Source organism: Eubalaena glacialis, chromosome 2 (assembly GCF_028564815.1).
Source record: "Eubalaena glacialis isolate mEubGla1 chromosome 2, mEubGla1.1.hap2.+ XY, whole genome shotgun sequence".
In the NCBI taxonomy this organism is placed as follows: Eukaryota; Metazoa; Chordata; class Mammalia; order Artiodactyla; family Balaenidae; genus Eubalaena; species Eubalaena glacialis.
The window spans coordinates 68496970-68515843 of record NC_083717.1 but is presented as its reverse complement, the minus strand read 5'-3'; the positions used below and the strand labels follow the sequence as shown (position 1 = coordinate 68515843).

General features: G+C 37.8%; 1 protein-coding gene across 6 annotated transcripts in view; it reads left to right on the top strand.

The window, feature by feature from the left end:
• The window catches only part of MAP2K5 (mitogen-activated protein kinase kinase 5), a 264152-nt gene that overhangs the window by 141395 nt on the left and 103883 nt on the right, over positions 1-18874 (top strand). For all 6 annotated transcript variants that reach the window (XM_061181974.1, XM_061181976.1, XM_061181973.1 and 3 more), the window contains exons 14-15: positions 11379-11452; positions 12415-12465. In XM_061181974.1, coding sequence (XP_061037957.1) covers positions 11379-11452; positions 12415-12465 — 125 coding nt within the window. The remainder of the gene's footprint in view (positions 1-11378; positions 11453-12414; positions 12466-18874) is intronic.

Below are 18874 nucleotides of genomic sequence, written 5' to 3'. Positions count from 1 at the left end.
CTGTGGCGCACTAGCCCCTTTCAGGCTGTGTTCACGCAGCCAACCTCAGTCCTCTCCCTGGGGTCTGACCTCCGAAGCCCGAGCCTCAGCTCCCAGCCCCCACCCGTCCCGGCGGGTGAGCAGACAAGCGTCTCAGGCTGGTGAGGGCTGGTCGGCACCGATCCTCTGTGTGGGAATATCTCCGCTTTGCCCTCTGCACTCCTATTGCTGCGCTCTCCTCCGTGGCTCCGAAGCTTCCCACCCCGCCCCGTCTCCACCAGTCAAGGGGCTTCCTAGTGTGTGGAAACTTTTCCTCCTTCACAGCTTCCTCCCCAAGGTTCAGGTCCAGTCCCTATTCTTTTGTCTCTGTTTTTTCTTTTGCCCTACCCAGGTACGTGGGGAGTTTCTTGCCTTTCGGGAAGTCTGAGGTCTTCTGCCAGCATTCAGTAGGTGTTCTGTAGGAGTTGTTCCACATGTAGATGTATTTCTGATGTATTTGTGGGGAGGAAGGTGATCTCCACATCTTACTTCTCTGCTGTCTTGAAGGTCTCTCTCTGTCATTTCTGATTTTACGAGCCCACTCTCTTTTATTCTTGGTGAGTCTAGCTAAAGATTTGTCAGTTTGGTTTATCTTTCAAAGAACCAACTTTTTATTCATTGATTTTTTTCTATTGTCTTTTTAGTTTCATTTATTTCTGCTCTGATCTTTGTTGCTTGCTTCCTTCTTTTAACTTTGGGCTTTGTTTGTTCTTCTTCTAGTTCTTTGAGGTGTAAAGTTAGGTTGTTTATTTGAGATTTTTATTGTTTCTTGAAGTAGGCATTTATCACTGTTAATCCTTGCCTCTTAAAGCTGCTTTTCTGCAGGTTTGGTATGTTGTGTTTCCGTTTTTCTTTGTCTCAAGATTTTTTTATTCCACTTTTGATTTCTTTATTGACCATTGTTTGTTCAGTAGCATGTTGTTTAGTCTCCACTAATTTTCCAGTTTCCTTCTTGTAATTGATTTCTATTTTCTTACCATTGTGGTATGAAAATATGCTTGTTATTGTCTTAATCTTCTTAAATTTGTTAAGATTTGTTTTGTGGACTAACATATGATCTCTCCTGGAGAATGTTCAATGTGCACTTGAGAAGAATGTGTATTCTGTTGCTTTCGGTTCGATATTTGTTAAGTTCATCAGATCTAACATGCCATTTAAAGTCCCCTACTGTTATTATATTGCTGTTTATTTCTCCCTTTTTTGGTCTGTTAACATCTGCTGTATATATATAGGTGCTCCTATGTTGGGTACATAAATATTTATAAGTATTATATCTTCTTGTTGGTTGACCCCTTTATCAACATGTAAGGCTTCTTTGTTTATTACTACCATTTTTCTATTTCCTTTTATTGCTGAATAATATTCCATTGAATGGATATATCACATTTTGTTTATCCATTTACTAGTAGAGGGATATTTGGATTTATCCAGTTTGGGGCTGTTAAGAATAATGCTCCTTTCATACACAAGTCTTTATTTGGTTCTCTGTTTTCATTTCTCTTGAGTAGATAACTGGGGGTGGTATGTATCTTTCTTTAGATATTTGTAATCACAGTGAATCAAGTCATCTAGTACACATCAGTTTTGAGAAGAAATAACCATTTACCATTGATACATAGTATATATTAGTATCAGTAATTAACTGATATTTCATACTTTATTAAAGTTAGAATAGGAAAGTGACCACCAGGATTGTATGGTAAGTTTACATTTAATTTTTAAAGACACTTAGGGGTTGATTTTTATTTAGTTACAGTCTCCTATAGAAACCACCTGCCAGTATCTTCTGCATGACACTGATATCCCACTTGTAAGTTCTTCCCTTTTTCCAGCTTCCTAATATTTTTCTAATAATCCTCTAAGCACTTCAAATTATTAAACAGAACTGCATCATAACTACCTATTATCTACATGGGCTGTCACTGCTACAAGTCACATATTCATTACATATCATTAAAAAGCCCACCTTACTGTGAAATCTCACTGAAGGAGTGGGAAAATATTGTGACAGGAGATACATGTGATTGGATAATTGTTACCTCTTCTATGAACAGCACTTGCCTTCCTGGAAGAAGCCTGCCTTCAGGTAGAGCTCATATAATGAAATTTGGGTCTGGTCTAATATATTAGATGATTCACATCCTGACTTTCTAAGGCAAGGTCATTGTCATTACTGATTCTACAAAGCAGTAGCTTCCAGTATAGTGTATTCAAGTTTAGGAAATGTTTCTCCCATTTATTTTATTTATTCAACAATTCATTGAGCACTGTCTCTTTGACAGGCACTGCTAAGCACACAGTCTCAGTTGATTTTCTTGACAACTTTTGTCAGTGTAGGAAGATCAGATATCACCCTTAATCTTATATATCATACACTTACACATACACTCTCTCTTTCACACACATGCACCCGTGTGTGCATACACACGCACTTTCCATGTCACCTCTGCTTTTTCCGAGAGGATGTGGCCAACGGGAATCTATACTGACTCCTATAAAATCCTATCTGTATAAAATGACTAAATTTTTTTTTAAATGAAAGAGGATAGGAAATACCTGATATTAAAAATGGGTCACTTTACATTGCACCTTCATTTCACTTTCTCCAACATGATATTGACCTCTTGGCCAGGACAAAGGAAACCTCAAATTAGGGAACACTAAAACATGTTATTTTATGTATAATGCAAAGGGATTAGAGTTAATTTGGTTTTTCACTAAAGGCTTATGGTTTACATTAGATGAAGCTTGTTTCTTTTTAGTGGTATGAAGAGGACCTGTATGTAATTTCACATTCTACACACCTCATTTGTATTTTCTTTTAGAAAATGTCTCAGTTAAAATCAATGCCCTACTATTCGTTTAAGCCCCCTTGCCTTCAATAAAACTAATTGATAAACCCTAATAATTAATGGCCTGATTAAACCAAAATGACTTACATCTGCCCTGATGATTGCCGTTTATAATCAGTCACTTTAATGACTCATCTTTTCTGTGCTTTGCTTACAGAAGAATGGCTATGATGTTTTTAAGTGAGCTGAATGAAAAGCTGTACGCTCTCAGTTGCTGTTTGTTTTCCATAACTTGAGATTGCATTAAAATAAGCATAGATACAAGTCTCCTTGAAAGTAATCTTTCTTGCCTAATCTGTTGTTCTCTTGTTTCTGGCTTGGAATGAAGTTGAAAACAAACCAAAAAAAAAAAAAAAAACCACCACCAACAAAAATCATTTTAGTATTCCTGGAGCTGTTCTTGAGAATTATAGAATTTCCATGTTTTAAATGAAAACATGGAAGTGATAAGTTCGGTGGCTATATACTAGGACTGTTGATAGCTCAGGTATAAGGTGGAGTATTTTATTCAAATAAAGTGATACTTAAATCAGAGGAACTATCCTCATGCCAACATTTAAAAGGATTCCATTTGCTTCAAATTCTGTCACATGAATTCAGATTTAGCCTAACTAAAGTCTTAATTATTATATCCTATTTATTTCAAAAAAGGATTTGAGGCAGCTTACAATATGAGGTGTAAACAGTGAACAAAAGACAAAAAAACAAGAATTTTAAAATAAAGGGATAGTTCCAGTTCTACCCAGGAAGGAAACGCTGCTCTGGAACCTCCCCCAAAAAGAACTAGAAAGCTAGACAAAATTTATGAAACATCTGTTTTCAGGTATTAGATAACAAGCAGTGCAGGACTGTGATCCTGAAGAGAAGGGAAACAGATGAGGGGAGCCCTATGATCACCCAAGTTTGAAGCCTGGAGACAATTTCCAGACTGCAGCATAAGGAAGGGGAAACCAATCAGAGCCCAAAGATCTTACTGAGCTGAAGAGACAGAGTTTGGCTATCAAGAAGGCCAAAATGGCTAAAATTTACAGAGCAGAGTCCTAGAGATGCAGGAACTGTGCAAAAAGAAAGAGCTCAAGAACTTGTGTGAGACTCTCCTTAAATTTTTGGCCGAATATCAACCTCTGCTTTTGTAGGGTGAAATCTTACAAAGCTAGTCTGGGAATGAAAATTTCTGGGGATCTGTAAGCTAAACAATTCCCAAAGCTTACACAAGGTTGGGAATTTTAAAAATTCTAACCAGCCAGAGTAGAGAGACCTTTTTGAATACACTGGAGCATTCAGGAGAGACTTTAGAAGGGTCATGTTTTAATAGAGGGGCTAAACTAGCCCTAGAGTAGGGATTTCTCTTGCTTTCCGTAAATAAAAATTCGAAAATAAGCCTGAAAATGATCTGGCTATCTGCAAGTAAGTTAACTACCTGCCAGTATCAAGTTTAGCACTCTTTAAAGGATTACAACAAATTCGCTCAGCAACATAAGATTCAGAATACCTGGCATCTAAATAAAAATCAGTATGTGAAAAAATTTTTTTTCTTCTGATAATGGATGAAAGACCATAACCAGGAGAACAATCAGTCAATAGAAATGGGACTCTCCCGTTAGCAGACAAGGACTTTAGAACAGTTATGATAAATATACTCAAGGATTTAATGGAAAACATGAGCATTATGAGGAGAGAGATAGAAGACAGAAAAAAGAACCAAGTGGAACTTCTAGATATGAAAAATAAAATATCTGAAGTAAAAATTTCACTTGATGGAATTAACAGTAGATTAGACACTGCAGAAGAAATGATTTGTGATCTTGATGTTAGAGATACAGAAATTATCTAAAATTACTGTAAAGAAAGAAGACTAAAAAGATGAGCACAGCCTCAGTGACCTTTGAGACAGTATCAAGAAGTCTAGGATATATATGTAACTGGAGTCTCAGAAGGAAAGGAGAAAGAAAAGGGAACAAAAAATAATTTGAAGAAATAATGCTCCCAAACTTTCCAAATTTGATGAAACCCATAAACCCAGAGATCTAGGAGGCCTAACAAACTAACCAGGATATACACAAAACCATACCAAAGTACATCAAAATTAAAAATGTAAAGCCAGTGATTTTCTAAATCTTTAAAATATTCAGAATAAACATAATACATTAAATAGAGAGGAACAAAAATAAGAATGACAGCAGACTTCTTGTCAGAAGCTATGCAAACCAGAAGATAACGGGAAGACATTGTTAAAATGTTGGAAAAAACAGAAAACCTTTAAATCCAGAATTCTAGGTCCAGTAAATATATTTTTCCAAAATAACAGCTAAATAAAGACTTTTTAAGGCAAACAAAGCAGAGAGAATTTATTGCCAATAGACCAGCATTATAAAAAGTGTTAAGGAAGTTGTTTAGACAGAAGGAAAATGATACCAGATAGATTGTTAGATCTACACAAAGGAATAAATAGCACCAGGAATAGTGTATACATGTGGATATATAAAAGACCTTTTAAAAATTTTTCACTCACTGAGCGCTGATCTAAACCTCATTCATATACCGACTCACTCACTACTGCAGCTGACACACTTGCTCTAGCTCCAAAGCCATTGCTCCCAACCCCACATTCCCCGGGAAGTGCTGGAGTTGACAGGTTTGTGGGGCATGTAGTGCTGACACTGGCATCAGCCTTGCCATGCTACCTCTCATAAGGGGCTCAGAGTCCTTCATTGTGTCCTGGGGTCCCAAGGATGTCACATACCCTTCTGAGCACTGTAGCTCTCAGGCCAGCATATGGCCAGAAGTCAGGAATGACAGAAATGTGTGGAAATCAAGAATTGACCCTCGCCAACAGACTTGTGGTTGCCAAGGAGGAGGGGGGTGGGGGAGGGATAGATTGGGAGTTTGGGATTAGCAGATGTCAACTATTATATATAGAATGGATAAGCAACAAGGTCCTACTGTGTAGCACAGGGAACTATATTCAATATCCTGTGATAAACCGTAATGGAAAAGAATATGAAAAAGAATGTGTATATATATATGTATAACTGAATCATTTTGCCATACAGCAGAAATTAACAGTGTAAATCAACTATACTTCAATAAAATATATTAAAAAAATTTTTTTAATGATTATTTAAAGCAAAAATAAAGACACCATATTGTGGCAATTATATGTAGAGGAAAGATGTATAACAGTAGCACAGAGGATGGGAGGGAAGAAAATGGAAGCATACTGTTCTGAGGTTCTTACATTATAAATTAAATACCCTAATATTATTTGAAAGTAGACAGTGAAACATTAAAGAAACATATTGTAAATCCTAGAACAGCCGTTAAAAAAAAAAACAAAAAAACTTTCAAATGGGCTGGCAAATTTTAGCCCACCGGTCAAATTTGGCTCATTACCTGTTTTGGTAAACAAAGATTATTGGAACACAGCCATGCCATTTATTTCCACATTGCCTATGATTGCTTCTGCACTGCAGTGGCAAAATTGAGTAGTTAAAACAAAAACCATGTGACCCTCAACACCTGAAATATGGTCCTTTACAGAAAAAGTTTGCCAACTTCTGGCTTAGAAGTCAATAGTAGAGATCAATGGAATGCTAAAAAGAGCCCATCTAATCCAAAAGAAGGCAATAAAAGAAGAAAGGAACTAAGGAGAGATGGGACAAATAGTAGGATGGTAGAGTTGAACTCAACCATATCACTAATTACGTTAAATGTGAATGGTCTAAATACTGCAGTGAAGAGCACAAATTGTCAGACTGGTCGAAAAAGTAAGACCCAGCTGCATACTGTCTGCAGAATATCCATTTTAAATATTAGTGACAGAGAGGTACCATCCAAACACTAATCATCAGACTTTTTAAAGCAAAAATTATAACAACATATTACGGGGTTTATGATGTATGTAGAAAAGGCAAAAATCATCTAAAAATAACAAACCAATCAGTAGTTGCCAAAGGTCAGGGTGGAGTTGACTATAAAGGGGCACAGGGAACCTTTTGGGGTGATATAAATGTTTCATATCTTGATTGTGGTGTGGGTATATGGATGTATATGTTTGTCAAAGTCACTAAACTATATATTCAAAATGACTGCAATAAAATTGATTTTAAAAAGTTAAACAATAGATGAAATTTCTCTTCAGATATTCTGAACTTGCCAGCAGTTAAATCAGAGGGAAATACAGCCCGTTATGTTGGTCTTTTCTAAGTGCTGACCTGAAGACCTGACTGTTTTAGATTGGTTTCTGAATCAGCAGATCTGAGGTGGAACCAAAAAAGGTTTTTGTTTTTGTTTTTAAATGCACAGCCAGGCTTGGGAGCTTTTTAGTTATATAACTCTCATTGTTTTTATTATAGGAAGCAAATCCCATTTAGATTGTACATAAGCAATGTTATTATCCCGAAATCTCATGTGCACTATTTTTCGTCAAAATATATACCAGCAGTTCCTTGGTCTACACTGTCCTGAAGGGCAGAGGTGGGTCTTACTCATGCTTCTCTCCACAGCACCTACTATCATATCTGGCACATGCTAAGGCATCAGTAAATATTTGTTGAGTGAGTATTTTTGAATGCCCATAGATCCTCTCAGAATGAAAAATATCATTCACAAATGTATTCATTAATAGTGAAATGTATTTATTCTGAAGTATATGCCATTGAGTGGGAAAAGATGGAGCTCCTTCTCAGACCAAATTCATGCTTCTGGAAATATGGAAAGTGGAAATATTCATTCACCATCATTTGTTCAACAGATATCATTTCTAGTCCATACCAGGCACTCTTCTAGATATAGGAGTGAACACGACAGATCACGTCTCTGCATTCATGGAGCTTTCCTTCGAAAGGGGAGGACTGAGAGGGAGCAGAGTTACATGTACAAATATAGGGTGTCAATGGTGCTAAGTGTTACGAGGAGCATTGAAACAGGGAAGAGGGAAAGGGAATATCGGGGGTGGGAAGATATTGCTGTTCATAGTGGGTGGTTGAGGAAGGCTTCTCTTAAAAGGGTAACATTTGAGCAGAAACCTAAAAACAAGTAAAGGAGCAGGCGATGCATGTGTATATGGGTGCAGAGTATTCCAGTTATATGGAACCACAAAGCAGGGAGCATGCCTGGCAAGAAGGCCAGTGAGATGAAGCACAGTGGGCAGGGAGAGGAGTAGGAAGGATGAGAGTACAGAGGTAGTAGGGGGGCAGTTCAGAGAAGGCCTTAGAAACCTTCATGAGGGATGCATTTTGCATTGAGTTGGGAGGCCCTTGGAGGTTTTAGGCAGAGAAATGACATGGTTTGATTTAGGTTTTAAAGGGGGCACTTTAGCTGCTGTGTTCAAGACAGACTCTAGTAGAGCAAGTGTAAAAATAAGGAGACCAGTTCAGTGGCCTTGTCGGTGAATGAGTACATACAGTCTGGCAAATATGCCCCCTCATAAACATTGAATTGGTTTTATCATTCTACTTACTGGACTTTTGAAATTATTTTCTTTTAACTAGTATTTTACCCAAATACAGCCTAAATTTATTGCAGTAGCACAGAAATTATTTTCTGAACATAACAAAATATAACACTTTTCATTGCTTGGTTGATTGCCAGTGGATAATAATAATATCTTATATTTATAGAGTGTTTGACAGTTTAAAAGCTATTTTACATTCATTATCTCATCTAATCCCCACAATTTTTAAAGATTGATATGGTAACTTTTATTATCTCCCTACAGAGGTGAAAACTAAAATGTCACATGCCTAGTCCAAAGTCATATGCCAAATTTGTGGCAGGACCCAAAAGACTAAAATCCAAGTCTTCTGTCTTCTAGCCTGAATCCACTGATTTTGTTTAAAGGGGTCTTTTATGTTCAAATGATATTGCTGGATTTGGAACACTTATATTAGCAAATTTAGTATATTGTTTAGAAAGCCATCTACCAGTGAGCAAGATAATATGCTCAAACAGGATACATACAAAAATGTATAAGGCATATTCCTACCCTGTGAACTTATTACTTGGTGATACCTGTAACAGTAAATGTGGTAATTACTAGTAAAAAAATGTCACATGCTCGGTTCCAAATGGTACAGACAGTAAATGCTTTAGCAGTTCAAAGGAAGCAGCGATTTTGATGGCCTGAGTAGGTACGGCAACAGGGAGATGGGGTACTTGAGTTGAAGGATGAGCAGGGATCAGTCAAAAAATATCAAGGAAGGGTTTCTAAACCCAGGTGGTTTGGGGTCAGGGACACAGCATGAACAAAGGCTTAGTAATGGGGTGTTTTGGATTTGTTTCTTTCTTTTGAGACAATGACTAAAACAATCTAGTTGGAATACAAAAGTTGTTCTGAGGATGGCTGTATGTCTACTGGTTTCATACACAAAGTATTCCTGAAAGCTAGGCTGAAAGGTGAATGTGCAAAGTCATGCAGTAGGATTACATGTAAGTAAAAAAAGATGTTGGAGAGCTGAAAATGCCATAAAGTTCTTATTTACACCTTGCCTTTTAGAATATAATCTAGAAATTTTGTTGTTTTATTCTTTCTCTCTCTGTTGATCCACTTAAGTCAAATGTGTGTCTGATTAAAGCTAAGGATTTGTTCATTTTACCATACCTTGTGATTTCCATGTAGCTCCTTCTTCCAGGAGCTCAGAATATTTGTTCTTTATCTGTCTCCATCTGATGTATGGCTTAAGAATGGTTTAAGGGTATCAGTATATAAAAGAGAAGATTGTCCAAAAGAAAAATATTCAAAGTTGAGGGCTTATAATGAGAATTAGGTTTGGAAAATAAGACCAGGCTTCGTAGAGCCTAACATTTCTGTCAGTTCGGCAAACATTTATTGAGTGTCTACTGTGGCTGTCTATGATGTATATTTTTTGTGCAAACTATTGAGGCATATTTGAAAGCACAGCCCTATTCTTAAGGAGTTCACATTGGGGTTGGCGGGGGAGGTCAGGGAAGATTTTACTTCTTCCTCAAGGAGAGAAGTGATAGAGTGAAAGTATATTTAATATGATGGTGGTATAAGGTTTATATTGAAATTGGGGAAAACTGGAGGCAGAGAGACCAGTTGGTTGAAAAAGCTTACACCTGCCTGGGCATACCGACCTGTATTCAAAGAGAAAGCCCCCCTAAAGGAAGTATATAGTGTGTTTTACCTGAAAGGGCATGCTACAGAGACGTGGTCTACAGCTAACCCGTGATCACAACAGAATCATTAACAAAATAATACTATGTGTTCATGGTTTCCATTAATTTATTCTCATCTATTCAACAAATACTTACTAAGCATATACCGTATGCCTGGCACTCTTCAGGGACGGGGATATAGTCGTCAATAAAAGAGACAAAGTCCCTGCCTTCGTGGAGTTTACATTCTAATGTCCGTCAGGCAACACCAAATGAGCACATGTATGAGAATATGCCTGTCATGTTGCCTGTCATATGGTAGGTAGGGTTCAGTAATCGTTGGTTACTGAGTTTGAACTTGAAGTTTGAGTTAAGTACCTACTTTTGGCAAGATACTTTTTTGCAGGGTGGAGGGACGGAGTGAGATTAACTCACAGATTTTTTTTAGATGTTACATAAAAATTATGAGTCTTTAGTTTTGGGGTAATTAAGGTTATATGCTGTATTAAATATAACAAGTTGTCTGTTCTTGACCACTTTCGCCACTGAAGATGAAGCACTGAAGCAGGTGCTGTTCTGTACCATCAAAAGTGGTGTGCTCTTATCCTGCTTGGATGGTTTTTGTGGGCTCCTTGAATTCCTGAAAAGGCCCATTGTTGTCACTGACGATGCTTCACAGAAACGCTTTGTGTCATTATTTAGCGGACTGCCTTGGCAAAAGCTGTGCCAGTTCTTTTGTTAACTCTAACAACAGTCGAAATGATGTAAGGGAAGAGAAGGATAAATGAAACAAAGACTGATAAGTGCACGCATGCACACACATTTACACATCTTTTAGATCAATTTCTGAGGATTATCTGAAGTAGCAGGTAAAACCAGGAAATAGCAGAACTGCATTCATGTTCTCATTGTTTCAACCAGATATAACCTGTTACTAGCAAACATATGAATGATTTTTTTCCTTGCTGTCTTCCCTTTGGCCTTACTGCTCCTTAGGTGGGAGGAGCAGTTTCACTTTGAGAGCAGAACTAAGCCTTTCTGCACAAATTCTTTGCAGGAAGGTTACATTTTCTTATCTACTTTTCCTGAAAGCTGGAGTAGGATATTGGGTGTATTTACTGTTGCTGGAAGCCAAGATTTTATTTGACTTTCACGTGAAGTAAATAAACCCTTGCTTCTATAGAAACCAGAAATGGTTGGAAGTGAGGGAGTTAGGACCTTACATTTTGCCTCCAGATAAAATGCTTTGCGTTAAATTTGTGGTTAGAATTCTAGGTTGAACAGATGATGGCACTTCTGCAATATGGTATGGTGTGCATGTGTGCTTTTTTTAGAACAAGCACTGTAGATATGGAATTAGTGATATGGATTTTTCTGGTCCCTTTTTAGATGTGAAGCCCTCTAATATGCTAGTAAACACAAGAGGACAAGTCAAGCTGTGTGATTTTGGAGTTAGCACTCAGGTAGGTCTCTTTTTCCTCCCGATCTGCTCTCTTCTCTGTAACATCCACTTTCTATTTTCATTCTACTCTCTGGATTGAAAAATCACCTAGCTGCCAGACAAACAGAACTCTGCATCTTCTCGTTGGCTGGGATTGTGTTATTCATTTTTAATCTCTGAGCGAGTTTCCTTCATCAGAATATGATTGTTCATTGTTTAATGACAGTAAAAACTGCTGATATTGTAATTACTACTTACGAATAGCAAACTTCATTGATATGCAGCTTTGATATGAAAGCGTTTTGGCCAGACAAAAGGGAGGGCAGAGTGGGAGCTGTGCCTGGGGAGCCCAACTGGCCCACAATAAAAATTAATATTGGGAGCAACAATGGTGGAGGGCCATTACAATGTGCAGCACAAATTTTAATTAATTTCCATTTTGGGCCTCCCCTGAGAACCCTGGTGATAGTGACCCATGAGCGTGCTGTGATGTTGATTTGAATTGCAGCCACCTTTACTCCCAGCCAAACACGAAGACCAAAGCGAAGGTCATCATTGTATTATGAGTTGTCAAAGTCTGTTATCCCTCCAGCGTATTTAGTGTTCATTTCATTCTAGTAATGCATGAGGCTTCATTCACGTCTTGACCATCTGACTAAAAAATGAGTGTGTTCAAATTCTACTTCAAATTGACTTTTTATATCAGGCGGGTTTCGGGTACTAAAGCGATAAGCATCCTGCTTAAGTGAATTGTTTAAGGTTATCTGCTATAAACTGTAATGCTATGCTTGTTTAAGTTGGAAATCACATTCAAGAGAAAAGAGATTTAATCATTTTTAATGCCTTTGTAGATAAATTTGTTTCTTTTTACATAATTTTTAGTTGATTTATAGAAATGATGATTGTAAGTTAAATGAGGAATAATTGCCCATTTTATTTCCACATTATCTTTATATTGTTCTGACAGACTGTTTTGTCTCATAGCTGGTGAATTCTATAGCCAAGACGTATGTTGGAACAAATGCGTATATGGCGGTAAGTAAACTTATGCAAAAATAACATTTAAAACCAACATCTTTATGTACTTGGTAATGTATAATTCTTGAATTAATTCCACAGCTTTTGCCTAACAGATCATAAATTACAAAGTCAATCCAGTCATGATTGGATTTTTAAATCTTCCTAAAAGATGTTAGGGTTTATACAGGAGCTACAAACTTCTCTGACTTTATTCACTTAACTGGTTGGTTTGAGTATAAAATCATTTTGAAGTATAATCCTATAGAAAAATTGTATCTTACAGCACATTGGCTACTTTGCCTCATTGCTAATTTAATTAACCCTAAAGTATACCAAAATGTCAGTCAATAAGATCAACTGTTTTTTCCAGGAATAAGCATGCTTTGACAGCAGCTCAAAATTAAATTATTAATTAAAAATTAAATTATTACTTATGATCTGATCCTCTGAATGTAAAGATTTAGCAGACAATTCTCTGTCGAACTTGTATATCTATATTCTGTTTACTTGGGTTCATACCTATTATAAGACAACTTACTTGGTCCATCTGAAATAAATTTACCAGGAATAAAAAGTAGAAGCATAGAACTGTTTCGAATACCAGTGTGGACTTGGCTTTGACCTGTTTCTTTTTCCTTTTAAGTAGGGGAAGTTATTTGTGTCCATAAAATTGCTTTTTTTTTTTTGGCTGTGTTTGGTCTTCATTGCTGGGAGGAGACAAGCAGGAAACTTATTTAGTATTTTTGGAGCAAAGTTTTACTTTAACATCTTAAGTTTAGTTTTTTGATGAGGGTTCTAGATTTATTCAGGTAGTCCATTTCACTTCTAGTAGTCTTTATATGAATTAAACAAAGTATGGGTAGAACCCTGGATCTTTTTCTCAATATTCTTTGTTCATATATTATCTTGGTAGAAAAATGTTAATATGGATGGAACTCTGGATCTTATTCTCAGAACAATACAAAGCATTTTTTAATTGAGATACCAGAACAGTTAATTTTTGCCTTGCATTGTTTTTAAAGAAAATTCATTCTTTCTCATTTTTCTAGGTAATGTGATAAAAAATTAATCTCTGAAGTCATCATACCTATTTTTACAAAACTTAATCACCTTCTTGGCTTCTTGGCTCTACTAGGTTATCTGAGATTGGTGAGCCACCTTTATAATTAACAAAACTGTGCCAAATGCCATGATTTCAGTCTTTGAAAAAATATGGAACACTGTGATTTAAAACAAACAAAAAATGAAACAACTTTTCCACTCCCCATCACATTCATAGTAGCTCTAAATTGCTCTAATAATTAAATTGCAATATGTTTGAATGTACAAATCCAGATTACAGTTGTCTTTCCCAGGTGTACATTAAAGAAATTACTTTTTTTCCTTTTTGTTTGTGGATGAATGTGATGCGTCCATCTCTTAATTGAAAATGTGGGGATTAAAATTATGAAACGTTAGCTCAGATTGGCAGAGCTAAAATTGCTTTGCTTCTTGGGTGAGTATATTCTAGTCATCAACTTTATAGTTCAAGCTGTAAAAACCATAAGCTACCTAGGAAGCAAAGAGTGTGATAGCCTGATAGTGAGCTTGGCTCAATTCAGCAGGCTCTCGTTGGCCATGACTTACCTAACTGGTGTGAGATCAGAGGTTGGGAGTTGGGGAAGGTGGAAATAACATTTATTATTCTGTTACAGATTTTAATCCCTGCCTGAGGTATCGTGATATTGTATTATAGTACCACCACTGGGGGAACTGGGTGAAGGGTGCACAAAACCTCCCTGTATATATGCTTTTCAACTTCTTGTTAATTAATAAGTATTTCAAAGTAAAAAATTAAATTTTAAAAAAAAGGAAAGATTTGTTGGAACATGGCCATACCCATTTATTTATATATCGTCTATGACTGCTTTAGTGCTACAGTGGCAGAGTGGAGTAGTTGTGACAGTTGTACCAGAGACCATATGGCCGACAAAGTGAAAAATATTTACTATCTGGCCGTTCATGGAAAAAGTTTGCCAACTTCTGGTCTATGCCAGTGAAGGCTCTTTCTGAAACTGAGTACTTTCAATTAATCAACGTGTATTTACTGAGCGCCTTCCATGCAGTTGGCTAGGTACAGTGGCGCCACTCTGTAATCCACATAAGACGTGGGCAAAATAGGAAACATGGCATTATATGTGGCCATGTCATGTGTGACATAAGTTGTACCAAGCGTACCGTTAGAGAATAAGAAGGCATATGATATATGAATTTGATGATTCAAACAGTATGTGAAAAGGGCACTTATAAAAGAGAGAGATCACTGTGGGAGGATGAGCAAAGACTGAGAAATAGAGGGTGGTGTGACATGGGTGGGGGCGGGGACATACAGGGTACAGCAGGGGTCCCCAACCCCCGGGCCACAGACCAGTACCGGTCCACGGCCTGCTGGGAACCAGGCCACACGGCAGGAGGTGAGCGGTGGGCGAGTGAGTGAAGCTTCATCCGCCGCTCCCCATCGCTCCCCACCGCTCACGTTACCGCCTGAACCATCGCATCCCACCCCTGTCCGTGGAAAAATTGTCTTCCACGAAACCGGTCCCTGGTGCCAAAAAGGTTGGGGACTGCTGGGGTAGAGGACAGTAATAGATTGTGAGAATATACAATTTGAGGTCATCTGATGTAATGCCCTCGTTTTATATCCATTTCTCTCACTTTATATTCATACCTGTTTCTGTACAGTGATAATAACAATGATAATAATAGCCAACACTTAATTAGAACTGTGTGCCAGTCACTCTTTTAAACCTTTACATGTATTATCTCTTTAAATCCTCACAACAACCCTATGAGGTAGGTAATATTATTGTCCTTTTACAGATGAAGGCACCAAGGGATAGAGAAGTTAAGTGACTTACCCAGGTTCATACAGCTAATAAGTGGCAGAGTGAGGAGTGAAACCTACATAATCAGCCTCCAGAGACTGAACTTTTAACTGCTGTACCTCTCACTCTATCCAAATTATTTATGTGTCTCTCCAAATCTAGATTAGGACTTTCACAGGGCAGGGTTTATTCTACTCATTCTCTATATCCAGTCCTTCACATGGTGCTAAATGAATGAATCAGTTCATGAAAGTTGCATTCCAAAAATGACTTGTTCACTAATTATAAGCAGAGCATTTAACTTTTTTGTATCTTACTTGCGTGATAAAGTATAGAAGACCCCCAGATGACTCAAATATAACCAACTAGACTGCTCAAATATTGAAAAGAAAATAAATCCAAGAAATAACCCTGCATGTGTGAACAGTCTTACTTCTCCTACAATCTGAAATGTAAGGTATAAGAAAATGGTAATTAGGATAAAGATAGGGAGGCTTTTCTTACATTGTTAGGTCATGAAAACAAACAAAAAAACAGTAACAATTTAGGGACACGTTAAACAGTGGGTTTTGTAGGAGACTTGGAAAGTCATCTGGTCCCACTTCCTCATTGACCAATGAGGATACTGAGACCCAAAAACTGAAGTGGCGTGTTCAAGGACACATTACATCTTAGGGGCAGGTAATCAGGTTTAATGGACATTTTAATCCAAAGCAAGAAATATTTTCAACTATATTTTAAAAGGATTTCATCCAGAAGGATTACAAAAGGGGTCCAAAGGCTTTGGTGGCTTATATTAAATTAAATCATTTCTTGGAAATTCTGATTACTAGAACTTTTACTCTATTTTAAAGATAGAAGGGGACTTACCTGGTGGTGCAGTGGTTATGAATCCGCCTGCCAATTCAGGGGACACAGGTTTGAGTCCTGGTCTGGGAAGATCCCACATGCCACGGAGCAACTAAGCCCGTGTGCCACAACTACTGAGCCTGCATTCTAGAGCCCACGAGCCACAACTGCTGAGCCCGAGTGCCACAACTACTGAAGCCCGCACGCCTAGAGCCCATGCTCTGAAACAAAAGAAGCCACGGCAATGAGAAGCCCGCACACCGCAATGAAGAGTAGCCCCCGCTCGCCGCAACTAGAGAAAGCCCGTGCGCAGCAACAAAGACCCAACACAGCCAAAAATAAATAAGTAAATAAAATAAATAAATTTATATAAAAAAAGAAGCTATTAAAAAATTAATAATAAAGATAGAAGTCCCTGAAACTTTAACCCACTAGTCAGTCATTGTGATGTATTATATATATATATATATTTTTTTTGGCTGCACCATGCGGCATGAGAGATCCTAGCTCCCCAACCGGGGATTGAACTCACGCCCCCTGCAGTGCACGGAGTCCCAACCACTGGACCGCCAGGGAAGTCCTATTACAATTTTTAAAAATCAAATATAAAAGTTTGACATTATTGTTATGAATACCTGAAGTTTTGAAATTAAGAAATCTTATGCAGATACTTGTCCTTTGGTATCAGAAAGTCAATCTAAATAACTATTCTTATCTCCTGAACATTCTTTTCTACCTGGACTATTCCTGTTTTCGAAATTACCTTTACCCAGATTATAACCTATACAGATTACGTGATACAACTCAGTTGGCCATGCTCATGCAGTGATCGTACTGGTGATGGTGATGATTGGAAGGAGGCCAACATTTACTGAGCATCCCCATGTGGCATCTACTGAATTGAGCATATTACATAGATTTATTTAATCTTTAGACAACTCCATTAAGCATACATATTGTTATTATTGTCTTCATTTTACAGCTGAAGAAACCAAAGGTGAAGTAACTTTAGCCCAGATTCTCAGCTGGCAAGTAGTGACAGTCAAGATTTAATTAGGACACCAGCTTCTAGTTTCTGGTAGTAGCACATTAGGTTATTTGGACCAACTCTTCTGTTGAAAAATGCTAATTAAAATACTTTAAAAACCATCTCAAGTGCACTGAAGAGCTAAAACGACAACAGGGAACTCCCAGGACGGTTTTCAGATGGAAACCTGAAACAGAAGGGAAAGCAGAATGTCAGAGCACCAAAGCTACTTATTCCTGAGGACATTTGCCTGTACTACTACAGCTGTGAATGATATGGGGGCTCCCTTAAGGCAGAGGGTCTTGGAGAAGATCTTCCCCATATTATGCTGGAAACCTGAAGAGGCCCCCACCCCAGTATAAAAGCAAACCAGAGTTAAAGCTGCTCTTCCTCCCCCATCCCAGGGAACAAAAGAGAAGGCTTCTCAGAGCCAAGCAGAGCAGCAGGAGAAAAAGGAAAAGGGAGAAAGTTGTGGCCATAGACTTAACTCTGGCACAGATTTGCACCCTGGATGTTTGTATATGTGACTTGAGTTAGAAAAGGAGCTTCATGCTGAGAATATTGTTTGAGGTGGGCACATCCACTTTAGGCCTCAGAGAACCTTTCCAAAAATTTTTTTGAAGAACAAAAACTAACAAGCAGCCAAAGAAAACTAGTCACACAAGGAAACAGAGCAACATGAAGGAACAACAGTTGCAAGCAGACTTTAGATCAAAAATTTTTGAAGTGACATACTTGATTCGAGAAAGTCCCAAACAAAACTACTAGATAAAAATGAAAAACTCACTATTTGGTAGCGTATTGAATGGAGCAGAAGAGAGAATTAGTGAACTGGAAAATAGATTGAGTTAGAGCAGTGTGACTCCAGAATCCTTGTTTAACCAGTGTACTCTACTACCCACACAGTGATCTTGCCGGCTTTTTAAAAAAATCCCCATTGTTTATGATATATACTTTTTGATTACATACTAACCTAAAGTATTTGTGCATACTTTGTTAATTTTCTGAGTAGCCTAACACTGAGCAGAAGTTCCTTTATGGGAAGAGGTAAGGGATGTACCTTGGTATCGTCCTGCTTTTGACAAGTAAACCCTAGGGTACTGTGTTATAAATAGAGACAATTCTGGAATGAGTTAACTAAATATGGGTCCTGGGAAAATGCCCAGTCACAGCGGTAAGTGGAGCGGTAGAGTGTGCATGCCATCTTAGAGCCACTGCCCTTTTAGAATCCTCTGCTTTTTATATCATCACCACTCCTTACTGTTCTCATTAAGAACAGACCAGGGTTTTTCCCCTACACTTTAACTCCACTACAGGTGCTTTAGACAAGAGTCATGGTTTTCCGTTTATTAAGCTTTCCACACAATGACAAATGTCATGTTGAAAGTAACTCAGCTTTTGCTTTTTAACGGAAAAATGTTCATCACAGATCTTCTCTCAGTAGTGTCATGCCTGGCCATTGGTTTGGTTTGGTTTGGTTTAGTTTGGTTTGGTTTTAGAGGGGAGAGGACAGAGCAGGCCACTTTGGCCTCAAGTGTGAGAACAGATTTGAATTGTGCAGCCTTAGGCTATCAAGTCCTGACTCTATACATTCAGAATGTATTGGGACTTATCTTGTACCTGTGTCAATTTCAGCAACCTGGACATGTTTCCCGGTCCCTACGAATTCTTGAGGATACACCTG